The 14,124-nt window shown below is 46.3% G+C and overlaps 6 protein-coding genes across 6 annotated transcripts; 2 read left to right on the top strand and 4 right to left on the bottom strand.

Moving 5' to 3' along the window:
* Nucleotides 1–347: 347 nt before the first annotated feature.
* On the bottom strand, nucleotides 348–2,081 carry C8R40DRAFT_831646 (uncharacterized protein). The gene is made up of 4 exons (XM_046236363.1): nucleotides 1,781–2,081; nucleotides 1,281–1,689; nucleotides 578–1,222; nucleotides 348–520 (listed from the first exon to the last, which is right to left on the bottom strand). The coding sequence occupies exons 2-4, from the start codon at nucleotides 1,626–1,628 to the stop codon at nucleotides 506–508; spliced, it is 1,008 nt and encodes a 335-aa protein (XP_046089303.1). The 5' UTR covers nucleotides 1,629–1,689; nucleotides 1,781–2,081; the 3' UTR covers nucleotides 348–505.
* C8R40DRAFT_1091812 (uncharacterized protein) lies at nucleotides 1,947–3,385 on the bottom strand. Its single transcript, XM_046227520.1, has 3 exons — nucleotides 3,017–3,385; nucleotides 2,510–2,959; nucleotides 1,947–2,454 (listed from the first exon to the last, which is right to left on the bottom strand). Exons 1-3 carry the CDS (start codon nucleotides 3,095–3,097, stop codon nucleotides 2,440–2,442), a joined length of 546 nt encoding a protein of 181 aa, XP_046089302.1. The 5' UTR covers nucleotides 3,098–3,385; the 3' UTR covers nucleotides 1,947–2,439.
* Nucleotides 3,386–3,880: 495 nt separating this feature from the next.
* C8R40DRAFT_1167610 (CTD kinase subunit gamma CTK3-domain-containing protein) lies at nucleotides 3,881–4,870 on the bottom strand (the record flags this gene model as incomplete). Its single annotated transcript, XM_046231048.1, has 4 exons — nucleotides 3,881–4,324; nucleotides 4,383–4,598; nucleotides 4,663–4,762; nucleotides 4,815–4,870. 4 exons carry the CDS (start codon nucleotides 4,868–4,870, stop codon nucleotides 3,881–3,883), a joined length of 816 nt encoding a protein of 271 aa, XP_046089301.1.
* Nucleotides 4,871–4,956: 86 nt separating this feature from the next.
* C8R40DRAFT_831673 (uncharacterized protein) lies at nucleotides 4,957–7,692 on the bottom strand. Its single transcript, XM_046236364.1, has 5 exons — nucleotides 7,236–7,692; nucleotides 7,120–7,179; nucleotides 7,023–7,067; nucleotides 5,463–6,970; nucleotides 4,957–5,405 (listed from the first exon to the last, which is right to left on the bottom strand). Exons 1-5 carry the CDS (start codon nucleotides 7,269–7,271, stop codon nucleotides 5,195–5,197), a joined length of 1,860 nt encoding a protein of 619 aa, XP_046089300.1. The 5' UTR covers nucleotides 7,272–7,692; the 3' UTR covers nucleotides 4,957–5,194.
* A 2,170-nt stretch (nucleotides 7,693–9,862) lies between these two features.
* On the top strand, nucleotides 9,863–12,312 carry C8R40DRAFT_831490 (uncharacterized protein). Its single transcript, XM_046236362.1, has one exon. The coding sequence runs from the start codon at nucleotides 9,954–9,956 to the stop codon at nucleotides 12,117–12,119; it is 2,166 nt and encodes a 721-aa protein (XP_046089299.1). The 5' UTR covers nucleotides 9,863–9,953; the 3' UTR covers nucleotides 12,120–12,312.
* A 264-nt stretch (nucleotides 12,313–12,576) lies between these two features.
* Nucleotides 12,577–14,122, top strand: C8R40DRAFT_1222025 (uncharacterized protein; the record flags this gene model as incomplete). The annotated part of the gene is made up of 5 exons (XM_046233273.1): nucleotides 12,577–12,650; nucleotides 12,727–12,979; nucleotides 13,209–13,310; nucleotides 13,366–13,474; nucleotides 13,529–14,122. The coding sequence occupies 5 exons, from the start codon at nucleotides 12,577–12,579 to the stop codon at nucleotides 13,918–13,920; spliced, it is 930 nt and encodes a 309-aa protein (XP_046089298.1). The 3' UTR covers nucleotides 13,921–14,122.
* Between the last annotated feature and the right edge of the window lie 2 nt (nucleotides 14,123–14,124).

The following is a 14,124-nucleotide window of genomic DNA, read 5'->3' as shown; positions in this document are numbered from 1 at the left end:
TATGCACAGCTATATGTAGTCTCCGACCATTACTCCTAGACAGTAAAAATATACATAAATCTTTACTCAATTCAGAGCAGCAACTTTCAATCCAATCAAATAAGTGCCTCAGCAGCTGATTTTGGAGGGGCAAGTTTTACCCCAGCTACAAGTCTTACTGTCCCAGGTTCTTGAATGCAGTGCGGCGCTCTCGAGCTAGAGAATCAGTTAGGCGGAATAGGTTAGCATAGCATGTTCAATACGGTACCACTAGGTATCAATCAATTCGCGATTCCATTATTGTTATTAACTCGAATTTCTGAACCCGTCGGGCTTCTGGCGAACTTGAAATGGACATTGGAATCGATGTACACAACGTTATATAAGATCATAATTGCGTAGACCCATCCTAACGAAACCCCTGGGACATCCTGTACTTGATCAAGTGCATTCAACGACAGCGATGAAAAAGGACTTCATCACAAAATGCGTCTGTTCACGTCAAGCAACGCAAAAGAACTTAGTATCAGTCATAGGGAGTCTAAGTATATGTACCAAGGATTAGTATATGAAACGCAGAGTAGCAATGCAACCATACTTGAAAGATTTTGTCTCCTTTGTCACCTATGAAGCCTCGAACCCCTCTTTTACGTAGATAAATAGATCCCTCTCCACGGGGAGGGTCCTGCTTATCATAGAAATCTACAATTTCAGCTATGCATTCTTCATCGTCGCGTTCGCCGCATTGCTTGAATGGACCTTTGAAAAAGTATCTTTTCATGATCCCGGTATAATGATGAGTCTGATCTGGATATTCAAATGCCATGTTTTGAATTCGGCCCTCTGTCCAACTCCATGTTTCCCTGGCTGCTCTTCTAATCAGAGCTTCGAGAAGATCTTTATCGCGTTGTTCAAACGGGAACCAATGTTGTCCTTTGAGTTTCCCCTTGTCGATGAACGAAATGTGCACAACTTCACGCGGGTTCATGGGAGGAGGCGAGAACGATTCTGCTTTTACGGCGGGCGATTCTGCTTTTACGGCGGGCGATTCTGCTTTTACGGCGGGCGATTCTGCTTTTACGGCGGGCGATTCTGCTTTTACGGCGGGCGATTCTGCTTTTACGGCGGGCGATTCTGCTTTTACGGCGGGCGATTCTTGCTTTACCGCCTGGGTACCAGGTTCTAATTTGATCTTTTTATTGGGAGGCTCTGAGGGAGAGCCTTCATCGGAACCCGCACGGGCCTAGTAGAATAATCAAACCAGTTTAATTACTTCATGAAGACGTGAAAGCGGAACATACGTTGAATCGAGGTGCAGCATATACAACAGAAAGAAGGGAAAAAAAGGCGACATAAGCCCAGAGGGCGAAACACATCGCGAGTTGGAACGGAAATTGTAGAAAAACTCGAAAGGCAACAACCAAAAAGGCTGCGGAAAAGGGAAGAAAGAAATTGGGAATGATAGAGAGATCGTTGGTGCTTGGGTAGAAAGAACAACAAAAGTGAAGTCGGGGTTTGACTGACCAGCAGTGGTAGAAGGGAATGATGGGAATAAGGGGGGATTCGCACCTTCTAAGCTCTTTTAATGCCACTTGCGAAAATATTAGTACTACCAACAGGAGGAGCTGATGCCACACCCAGTTCCTCATCCCTTCATAGATGCTCCTTAGTAAATTAACGCACCCCGTTGGCGTTCTTCAATTAGTTCAACTTCATGAAATTTGTAAGTTCACACAATGATAAGAAATGATTGATTATTTCAGTGGATAGATATTAAGCAGAGAAGACTTGTGGCACTTACTGGGGAAGTTTGTGTAAGATAGAAATAGCAAGCGGAAAAGCTTAGGGACGATGCGATATGGTGAGGGAGAGGACCCCATCTGAATTAGCTCCAAGCCAAAATCATAGCATACTTCAGGCCACCTGGGTGGGTGGAGTTTTGCAGGTGCTTCCAGGGTCCTTGAGGGATGCTGTTCAGTGCTGTTCAAGGCTGTTTTGGGACAGGTAAAGTGCAGGGTTGGAGTCGGAGTCACTGTTAGATGAGTAAAAGGGCTGCATCCGGATCCCTTTTGTCCCATAAGGCATAAATGTGACCCTGCGCCGCCGTCAGAACAGACAGAGACAACTTTAAAAGGAAATTTTGCAAAGGCACTTGAGGTATGGATGCTCAATGACCATTGCAAGCAAGGTGAGATATATAGAGAAGCTTCTTTTTCGCCGCAAGACTTATCCCTGCTCACCGGCATTTTCTAAGGCTGTTGTACTCTCTCTCTATCCTTTTCTGACTTCATAAGCCCATGTATATAGATCAAACTACTCGAAGTCGGACCCTGTTCAGATACACCAGAAGTATATCGCCGCTTTCTAAGGCATCCATACTGCCCCTCCATTGATCTTCTAAAATATGCCAGACCATCGCAACGATACATACATTCGAAATGAACGACACTGGCCTGATTGTCAATCAGAGTAAGACTACAAAGATCATTGACACTGTGAATTGAGATTTGAATGATTGTAGACCACTTACATCGTAAATTTTCTGATCTTTTTGTTTGCCATTTTGAGTCATTGAATAAATGGATCCAGATACCGTAGGTTGTCCCTCTGCTGAGGAGCCAGGAAACGTGGCTTCACCCAGGCAGTTTTCTAGCTCGCAATCCAAAAAAGGACCCTTGAAAAGGAATCTGAAAATGAGAGGACCATTGAAGTGGATACGGTCGTCAGGATAGTTGAACTTCAGATTTCCGATCTTATCCTCTGTCCATCCCCATTTCTTCATGGCCGCCCGTTTGATCAGCATTTCGATACGACCCTGATCATATTGATTGAGTGTCTGTCTGTTGTTCAGAACACCCCTCAAAGCCCCCTTGACAATGAACGAAATATGGACCTCTGGGCTTTTAGACTGGATGTCAGCATTAGAATGTGTCCTTTTGGGGAGTCGCGAGCCAGACGCTTCGTCAGAACTCGCGCGGGCCTAGTATAGTATACAAGTTAGTATACTACGTGGTATCAGCGTGAAAACGAAACGTACGTTGAAATGAGGTGCTGCATATACGACAGAGACAAAACATAGGGACAAGGCAAGGTAGGCCCAGACGACATTGCAGCGCATCGCGGTCAAAAAGTTTTGCGAGGTGGATTATGAAAGAGGCGGAATGATATATGAATAGGTCGCTGGTTCTTTGAGCCCGCAAAAGACAACAGGAGAGCGTCGGGAGGTTCGGGTAACTGACCAGCAGTATGGGAGGAGAGAGAGAGAGATACACAGATGAGGCGGGAGATAGCATGTGTAACTGATTGTAAATACTTTTTGGAAACGCGGACTGTCCAGATCTACATAAATAAACGCGCAACACATAATCATTGAACCATAACCTCAAGCGCCCAAGCAAAATTTCCTTTCAAAGTTGTCTCTGTCCATTCCGACGGCGGAGCAAGGTCACATTTATGCGTAACAGTGGCGACTCCGACTCCAACCCTCTCCAACCCTGCTGCACTCAAAACAGCCTGGAACAGCCTCCATCAAGGACCCTGCGGCGAAACTAGGCGAAACTCCACCCGCCCAGGTGACCTGAAGTACTTACTTACACTACGATTGAATTCTCCTTTCCAGGGAGTGGCAGCCAGTGGCAGAGGCGCAGTTATTCTTTCGTGCCAGACACGTATTGAACTCTTGCATTCAAGTTTGTTACATTTGTGTTACAAGGATCTTCCGGGTAGTGAAGGGTTCCTTGCTCATGAACAATTGAGATCCGATGAGCCTTAAGCTTTCAAATGTGATATATCTTGATGATAACATTAAACTGTACAGAGGACAGCATACAGCTGCCAGTGGCACACTCACGCAATTTTGTATTGAAAACGGCGACTGTTAGAGAAACGAGAAACTTGGATCTTAATCCAAATCCATCGCCATTTCACCGGGAGGATCGGGGAAGCACAACGCATTCTCCTCTGCACATGCTTCGTCGTCGTCTTCGTTCCAATCACTAAGCGTCTCCCACTCATTGTCAAACTCAATATCAATGCTCAACTCACGATCTCCATCCTCCTTCTCGGTCAAAGGCATGAAAGACGTTAGAGGCGGGGCCTGCATTTCAGTGATAGTATTATGGGTGATAGGTTGTACCCATCTGCGCTCACGTAACCGTTTATGACGCTCCCGATCCTCTTCAATTCGCTTGAAAATTTCTGGCCGGGGGAGTGGTGCGAATGACTTTCGAACAGTTGGAGCGTCGTTATCAAACTCTCCAGAATCAGTGCGGTTATCGAACGAAGAGATGACAGAGTCCAAGATTTGAGGATCAATTACTCGTTTTGACCGCCAAGTTTCGAGAATCTAACAACGGGAAAAGGTTCATGAGTTTTTCGAGTACTTGAATGCGCTGGAAACGTACTTGTTTCGTGCTGACCAGGTTCGGTGATCCTTCTACTCCCGGAGGAACGACGTTTTCGACTATCGTCCCCAAATCCCTCGCCACAAGGTCCACATACATGTTACTCGACGCCTTCTCAGTGTTCCCTATCGCGTTCGCGTGCGTTTTTACCAAGAGACATGTTTCGCATAGTGAGTCAAGGAAATACAGAATGTTGATTCGTGAGTTGATGGAGCCCTGAGATTCAAAAAATCATATTCACTTTCGAATCATCCAGTATCATAGAGAAAGCAGATGATACCTTCTGAGTTTCCTCGACTATGCAGTCCCACAAATCTTCTCCACAGCGAGGGAAGAATTTGACTGCGAACGAGACCACTTTTCTAATAGAATGCTGAGAACTGTGATGAGCGATTTGAGGATTTAGTTGTAGAGAACTTCACCAGCACTCACGCATCCAGCCGTCGCAGTAAAGCCACAAACTGCATACGAACTTCGAAAGGATCCATGATCGTCACGTTGTTTTTGAAGAAGGTATTTTCAGCAGACTTCGAAGTGCGGGATCAAGAGCGGTGATGATCTTGTGATGAGAACGTTCAAGTTGCTACTCGAAATTGTACATAGACAGACATAAAACCCGATATTGTACATATACATAGAGTTGGATGATAGAGAAAGATAGAGTCATAATGCGTTCTAAACAGATGAATAACTATGCGGGTTATATATACTGTATATATGTATGTGAATGAATATTGTAATGCAAAGAATGAAAAAAATACAACATAGTGAACATGTGCATATCCAGCTTAGAAGGTTTTCAAAGGACGTATTCATATCGTGGAGGTTTCATTGGACGGGACGTTTGCTTTCAACAACTTCTGGAGACGGAATACCTGATCTAACGACAATCCAGCGACATCTGAGTACGCCACCGGATGCTGAGAGGTACAATGGTTCATGAGAACATCCAAATCTACTTGACGAGCATACATGAGTGGTAAAGGGGATGAGCAACGCCAGCGTGTATGAGGTTTTCTGGAGCTATAAAATTCACTGAGTACGCTAGACAGATCTAGGGTGACCACGAGAATTGCGCACCAGCAAGCTCGACAATAGATGATTCCGTCGTAATTGAAATACATGCGATTGAGGTCTTGAAGGTTCAGGCGTGGTATATCGAGTTTGAAGGATGATGTGATTGCTTTCTGCTGGACAGCAGTAAAGGATGCGGCTGTACGATCCCCTTGAACGAGAGATTCCGAGGGGATACGGACTTCTTCCACAGTCTCCTCGTTAAATAGGAGCTTCTTTCCGACAAGGCCCAGGCTGGGCGTGGGCGATTCTCTACCGAAATCCATTTCGCTGTTCGAATCGTCTTCCGAAATATCCATATCACATTCCCCTTCACTGTCATCGGAGTTGGTCTCATTGGACAACCGCCGAGTCATGTCAATAGTAGAAGGGTCTCGCGATGAACGCGAAGGAGCTCTACCTTCGAACAACGAATCATCCAGGAATGTTTCGAAGGCAGTCACACAAGAGCTGTGGGAAGAGAGAGAATCTGTAGATAGTCGCCTTCTTTTCGAAGAGGACGAACTGCAAACAGACCCTTGGTCGGAACCGGTGGGCGAAGGGGGTCGAGAGGGCCGGCTAGAATGGGACGGCAATGCTAAGTTTGAGACCGGTGTCTTAAACGAAGATGCAAGAGGTTTCGAGGGGGGGTCAGGAGATGAAGAGGTTAAATGGATATCAGTAGGGAAAAACATCTGACACCCCGAGATGGGAGGAGGCGGCGGCGAAGGTGAAACAGAGGATTCGTTTGGATATACAAGACTGCACCAGTCATCTGTTTCAACTGGGCTAACATTCAAAAGATGTCGATTTACAGTATTTGATGACGGAAAAGTGCCAGACGCTGGAGGAGTCGGAAGCTGTATGTTACCGGAATACCCGTTGTAATCTCCTTCAGCATCGTCCTCTCGGGGTCGCTTCTCTGCTTTACCGGCTTCAATAACTGAATACGACGCAGACGCACATTTGAGTTCGAGGTCCCGAGCGCGCTCTAATGCAATATCTCGCTCTCGTTGCATTTTTAATAAGTGTGTTCTCATAACTTCTTTGTCCTTTCTTTCTTTGTACAGCGCAGTGTTCCATGCTGATTGGAGATGTGTTAATCCAGAATATAAATTCTGCACCGTGAAATCGAAGAAAGATTTGAGTGGTGAGGGTAACGGCTGTGGCCGCGGTTGGACCTGGGATATGCTGGCCTTGGAAGATAGCAAATTTCCGGGCTGTGGTTGGGTCGCCCTCGCAGTTGGTGAAAGTTTGACACTATGATGAGGATTTGTCCTCGGAAGATACGTATGATTAGTCCCCTCATGAAAGTTGGCAGTCGGCGAGATTTGAGGTAATAAAGGACCAAAGCGCATTGAGTCTGGAGGAATGTGAGGATTCTGTTTGTCTGCGAACAATGACCTCTGAATAGGCCTTCGAGGAGGAAAATATGGGTAGGGTCTAGACGTTTCGTGCATAGAACGAGAACCAGAGGAATATGGAGAGGAAGAATAAGAAGGCTTCATGTCGATGGCGATGAAATCGGTAGAAGGCTGCACGAAGAGAATGAGCGTCAACTAATGAAAGGTGAAGGGAAAGTCGTGCCTGAACAGAATTGAATGCTTCCTTGGAGGCAGCTGGGTGAATGTGCTATCAGATCAACAAGTTAGATTCACAGAACAATGTCCTGCTTAAAACTCACTGCTATCGGTCGTTTTTGCGATTTTTGGAGGCTATCGGGACGTTTAGCGGAACCATTTGTCTGACACCATGGTTATTAATCTTCTACCAATGTATAAAGGACATGCAACGACAAACCTGCAAAGTAGTTGCCGAAAACAGATGGTCATTCATTGTGTAGTATTGCGTTTAAGATATGGTGCAACCAGCCAGCGGTTGAAGCAAGGTGAGACTAGGACTCCGAAGGGCTGCAGGTCAAAGAGCACTCTTTAATGGAGAAGGATATTTACATACGCGCACCTGTACCATTCCAAAAGACAATTAGTGCCACATGTCTCCTGAGATAAAAGACAATAAAACAATAGGCTAATCACTTCCGAAGCCTTCTTGACTCTTGAGCAATACGAAAACTTCAAAGCATCGCCGAGTCCCAGACAATTAGCTCACATGAAGCAGCTGAAGGCTAAAGACAAAAAGACTTTGGTGACGGGCGACTGATAAGCAGTGAGCGATCCAGGATTCAATTGAGTAAGTACTGTAGATGGATGTATTTGCCAACTGCCTTATCCGGCAGACCTTCGAAGTCACAAAATCGATAATCATTCGTAGACTGGGAAAAAGTTAGAGTCGGGATCACCATATACAGAGTGCCGAATAGCAGTTGCCGTTTCAGCCGACAGAAATTCGAGCTCCGATGTCCGCTCTTTCGGCTGTACCCAGACTCTTTTCTGCTACAGCCGTGCATGACAATGCCAATCGAGCCTGGCGACAACTCTCAAACACAGTTTCCATATTCGTCATATAACAACTTGATACCCTCTCAATCAACGCCGCCCAACTTTTTGTCAACTTTCAGTGACAATGCGAATACTCTTCCTGATGTTTCTCCGTCAAGTACCTTCGAAAACGAAACGCCAGCATCGGAAGTAGGCGAACGACAGACCTGCTCTGTTCGTAGATGTCTTCAGCTGCTCCCTCCAGATTCGACAAAGAAGATGTGTGAAAATTGTCGACTGAATCACCGTCGTTATTCCAGAGACAAACGCCTGAAAAGGAAATTGGAAAAGGCAGCTCTGATAAAGAAAATCCTGTCCAAAGATGGTCAAGGAGCGCCTTCGGAAGGATCCGGAGTGGGCCACTGCGCTACTGATGATGCCGAACCAAGCATTAGAGAAGAACAATCCGAGACTGGATTTCCTTCCGCGTCGCCAACAGTTATATCGCAGGTTCCTATCATACTTGACCCGCGCATTCTTGCACCTCAGTCCTTTCCTAGCTCGTCTTCCGCTCTTGCAGGTGCTTTGGGCCCACCTTCTTTTGATGTAAATCCTTCCGAGCACCCCGCCCCTCTGAATGATATTCACGACATTCCTCCAACACCCGGTGTCAATGATTCTGTTCCAGAACCAATGTTAGCTACCAATGAAGGATTTGATACCTCTCGATGCTGCTCTGTCAAAGGATGCACATTTGTTCTCTCTCGTAAGTCGTATCTCCCGAGTTGTGGTAAATATGCTTTCAGTTAACCTTCCCGATCTACAGCGGACTATTCCTTCAAGATGTGTATTCAATGTAGAAACCGTTCAAAACAACAAAATGTATCGAATCGGCGAAAATGGAAAGCAGAAGGATTGGCATCCGACCAGGGAGTCAAAGTGCTCCGGGCTCATGAGGACGAGAGAAGGAAACTGCATGGATTACCTGTTCGTATGCTCATCATCTACTCCCTTTTTTTGTACTCATCAGTGCTATAAATCTTCGCTCAGCCTTTAGATGGCTCGCCGAACGAATTGCGAACTTGGGAGCAATCTGTTGTTGACGGAAAAGTCCAACTCCCACTTCCGTATGTTACAATGCTTGTCGGAGCCGCAGCTGATCCCACCAATAATCCTCAACTCCCTACTTCTCTAGCGGATGATCATGTTACGGGTATTTTGTCCGAGGGGCCAAGCGATACATCTGATCCACTCTTAGATTCTTCGTCGCTCGGTGTTGCTCTCAACAAACAAACAATGCTCATCCCTCCGGCTGATATGGTTGTCAGCTCTTCCACCCCTCTTCCGCCACACATGTGCACTGTATCTCATTGTCGTACTGTCCTGCCTGGGACGTATTTGTACAAACGATGCGAGAAGCACCGCGTGCAGAACAGGATGCATGGGAGGTTACGAGTGGAGAGGGAGAAGTCAGGATTGCTTCCCGGCAAAGGTTTGAATCACGCTACTGCTCATGGTTCAGAAGGGGGTATTGCAGGCGAAACTACTGTTGATGACCGCGACCAAGCCACAGATGACGATGACGGGGACAGTGATAATGACCAAATAGACGAAGATGGACTGGATCAACAATTAGAAACCGAGGATGTTGCAAGCATTAATGGCTACAACCACAACACGGACAACGGAGACATATTGGACACAGAACGAAGGGTCAGGCAGCATGCTAGTAAACTTATGATGGCCAAGATTGCAGCGGATAGAAGGCGGGAGAAGAACAGAGCTAGAAGACATAAGCATGAAGCTAAGAAGGTATTGACTGGAAAAGCCCCAACCAAGCGCAAAACTGCAACATCGCGAGCGAAATTTGACGTCAAAGAAAAAGATAACTCAAATGTTCTAACCCCTAGAATCGCGGTCAGCGTCTCCGTCTCCGCAGAACCTTGCACCGTTGAGGAGGTCCCAAATAAGTCCAAGGAAGTTTTACAATTGGAAGTCGACGTTGCAAAAACAAGTGAGATGGTTGATTCTTCAAATGACGATGCATGTACCAAGCCTTCAGCGGTAAGTTTTATATCGAATTTTGTTGGGAGCTGACCTCGATGAACCTTAGAATAAGAAACGTAAACTGTCCACATGCATGGAAAAAGGATGCATGAATCTTCTTAATCCGCATCAAAGATGGCGGATGTGCCAATCATGTCGTCCCTCTCGAGCAAGCCTTCGACGGGAACTTGTCCTGAACATGATAAGTAGTAGTTCAGCAGGACACAACGAAGAATCTTCGACAGCCTCTGAAGTTAGTGTTGACAAGGTTGAGACCACGGACGCTGCATCAAAAAACAGTGCTGATAAGATCAACTCTCCTACTCACACTGCTACCTCAGTTCCTCGAGACACCGCTGTATACCCATACCCGTATCCATCATATCACTATACGACCTATCCACATCACTACACACACACAAACACCTCTGCTATGTCGTCTTTGGTTGTCGCACCGACAACTGTGCCATATTCAAATCCGTACATGTACCCTTACCCGTACGGGTACCATCACACAAGTGTCTCTTCACCTTCTTCCTTCGCCACATCCTCACTTCCGTTTATCATCTCCCCCGTCCCTGTTACCGCTTCTGCTACCTCTGTTTCTGCATCCGCCTCTTCAACAAAGAAAAAACGGAGAAAAGTTAAGAAGGAAGGCCTCGCTCCTGCAGAAGCGGTGGCTAGCCCTTCCTCTCAGGTAGTCGACAACGACAGACAGGATGCACTTTCAGACGCCACTACAGGCACGGAAACGGAAGCCATGAGCGGGGAGCCTCAGGCTGGCTCGCAAACTAGCGATCGTAGGATGGATGTTGACACAAACAATACTTCTTCTTCCCAAGCTGTCTGCGAATCATCGATAGTCGATCCTTCAGAACATACAGCACCTTCAGATGATTTCGCATTTCCAGGTAGTCTTTCGCGTCCTATACCGAGTCATCCCCCCGCTACCCCACTACCAGAACTCCTTGACAATCCAACCAAGTTTATAATGGTTGATGGACGTACGTTGGCTTCGAAATCGTCTTCCATCAAAACTGCAGCACGAACAGATCCGAGTAATGCTCATTCCCGGAATAGTTCCTCGCAGAGTCAAGCATTCCTTACTTGTATGAATAAGTTTTCTGTCAGTCCCCAACCAAACTCTCCTCTCATGATGAACAAGGGTAATTCTGATCTTGCCTCCACCGGCAATGGTAACACATTGGGTGTTTTCTCGGTCGCAAGTATGGGTGCTGCTCCTGCTTCGAGTTATGGGATATTCAAAATCTCCGCACCATCGGCTCCCGCTACCTCTCAAGCTCAAGCTGGAGAATTGTCGACTACCGATCTAGGAATGAGCGTTGCCTCAGATTTAGTTCCGAGTGTGGAGGTGACGCCTGTTGAAGATTCGAGGAAAAGAAATCATTCAGAGGTCGAGTCTGAAGTCGGTCCAAATAACTCTAGCATCGGAGGACAAGCGAAAGACACGGAACAAGTAGATCAACATCCGCCCCCGCGGCGGAAAAGGCCCAGTCGAGCGAAGAAACAGGAGAAGCTCGAGCCCGAAGAAGCCACGACCCACAATACCTACTCTGGCTATATACCTCCTAGTTACATGTACTCCTCCAACCACATGCACCCATCGAGATATTATGCTGGTTATGTTTCTACCCCTCCCAATCCTTCCGCCCAAACGGCAACTACGTATATACCGTTGAACTCAAGCCCGGCTTCTGCATCGACATCGCCATCCAACTTGCCGACCCCAGCGACACCGCATGCTGCGCCTACTTATGCATATTATCCTCCACATTCATACATGCAGGCGCCTGGCTACCATGACCCATATATCATTTCTTCACCTTCTTCGTATCCTCCGCCATATACATACCCGTATAGTGGCTTATATACCTATCCCTCACATGCGAGTTATACTGGTTACGGTGCTTCTGCTTATCCCGGCTATCCAGCATACCCCTCGCAGAGCACAGAATACTGTATGCCCGATATCCCGCTTGGATCCAACCCCTCAAAGTCTAAATCAAAGTATGCAGAGGTTTTGGAAACCAGAGCATCGATGAAGAGTAAAGAGAAAGTTGGGAAGGGAAATAAACCTCTCTCTGGTGAGGGTATAGCGCCTGCAAGTGATGATGTTCCGGAGAACGAAGTAGAAGCAAAGACATTGCAAATAGAGACACGATCAGGCCCCCCTGTGACCTCGTCTGCGATATCAGAAGTCAGTCATATTATAATTGCTTTCTGCTTTCTGATAATCTGATCCCCTTTGTCCAAAAATTTTTGCAGCGTATCTGCCACACTAAATCATGTCGGCGTGCAATCCCGCAAGATGTTAGTGGGAATTTGTGTTCATATTGTCGAGCCCGGTTCAAGAAACACCAACTGAGAGCGAAGCAAAGGTTCAAACTAGAACCTCGAAAAGTGGTTGTGGGTGTGCTCCCCAAGCCGAATAAAGGTTCTTCCGATGAAGATGAAGATGGCATTAAGATAATATAAACATCACAATAGTTCAAGTGTACGATTCTTATACTATGTACATTGATCAAATTGTACGTTTGTGCTGAATAGTGTTTGAACAAGCAACCAGTTACTAGTTCGAAACCGATATCATTCTTTAGTTATGCGCCCCATGATCTCCACTCGCGAGAAAATTCAACCAACCAGAATTTGATCCCACCAACCACATTAATGAGTGTACCAGCCTCGTACGATTTCTCATGTCTCCTGCGTTTGATCCCAAGAAAGACCTCGTCGAGCTCAAAGGCAAAGTTATAATCGTTACTGGCGCAAAGTAAGCTGCATCAAATTTTCTGTGTCTCATTTCATTTGAATACTCACTCATTGTATCCTTCGTTTGTCCCTCCCAGTCGACAATCTGGACTAGGCTACTCGACTGTCAAACACCTTGTGCGCGAGGGAGCGAAAGTTTACAGTGCCGCGAGGAATGAACAACAGTCATTGGAGTCCATCGAGAAACTCAAAGAGGATCTCCGTCTCGGTCAAGATGGTCCTGGAAGTGATGGTCAAGTGCATTTCTTGAAGCTCGACCTTGGGGATCCCAGGAATGTGAAGAAAGTTGCAGAAGATTTCATGGCCAAGGAGAGTCGGTTAGATGTGCTAGTGAACAATGCGGCCATGTGAGTGATACAGGCTGTGCATTGTAGATTGTTCGAAAATATTGAGTGAATCTGGATCAACAGGGTTATGGCGCCGTTCGAGAAGACCAGCGATGGCAGTCTTTCCGTTCCTTGGACGAAGTTTTAATATTTACCTATAATCCCACAGGCATCTCGAAAGTTGTGGTCACGAAGTACGTTTTCTTCTATGGATTTCCTGGTACAGTCTGAAGGATATCGCCAGCTTAATCAGTCCTTTCGTATTCACACAAACTCTGCTGCCACTCTTGACCAAGACTGCGCAAGAAGAAGATTCTGACGTCCGCATTATCAATGTGGGTTTTGTTTATATATTCTCCTCTCTCTCTTGCTCAGCATACTCTTCCCTAGGTCTCTTCAATTACACATTACATCGTACCCAGCATCAAGAAGCTAGAGACGGTCGAAGATTTGAACCAGGAATTTCATGGGCGTCCTGTGGCGAAGTTTTTTCGCTATGGTTCGTTTACTTACCGGTCTGCGGAATTACATCCCCCCTGAAAAGCCTCTATAGCTCATACAAAATTGCTCATCATCATCTGGGCTCGTGCGCTACATAAACATCTCAACTCTTTATCTTCCATTACTCCTGGAGCCTCACGAATAACAGTCATGTCTCTCAATCCCGGAAATATCGACACGTTCAGCAATCGTTGGCCGCTACCATGGCTATGGCGGCCTCTCGTCCGCATGTTGATGACTGCACCGAATGTAGATGTTGGAGTATACCCAATGGTATTTGCTGCTGCCGGTAAGACGATACACGAAGATAGAGAAAAGTATACCGGGGCTTATATGAGTGAGAAGAGAGATGTTGTGGACCCGAGTAGCAACGCAAGGAGTGACAAATTAGCTGAAGAATTGTGGACCTTGTTGCAAAAGATAATGAAAGATATGGCACTTTGAAGTCGATAGGGATGAAATTTTGTCTTCTTTCGCATTAGCGCGTCAACAACCCCCCCAGTGCTTACAGCACTCGCAGTCCATTCACTAGTAGCACCCTTCTCTAAATTTGCTACGATGCTCAGGCTCTATACATATGTAGAGGATTGCATGCTACTCAATATAGAATGAGCAGTCGCAGTTATTTGTACCCCAGTGCAACTTTTC

This window comes from Lentinula edodes (genome assembly GCF_021015755.1).
Source record: "Lentinula edodes strain Le(Bin) 0899 ss11 chromosome Unknown C8R40scaffold_7, whole genome shotgun sequence".
NCBI classification, from domain to species: Eukaryota; Fungi; Basidiomycota; class Agaricomycetes; order Agaricales; family Omphalotaceae; genus Lentinula; species Lentinula edodes.
The sequence above is the reverse complement of the archived record's forward strand: the minus strand, read 5'-3'. Positions and strand labels throughout refer to the sequence as shown.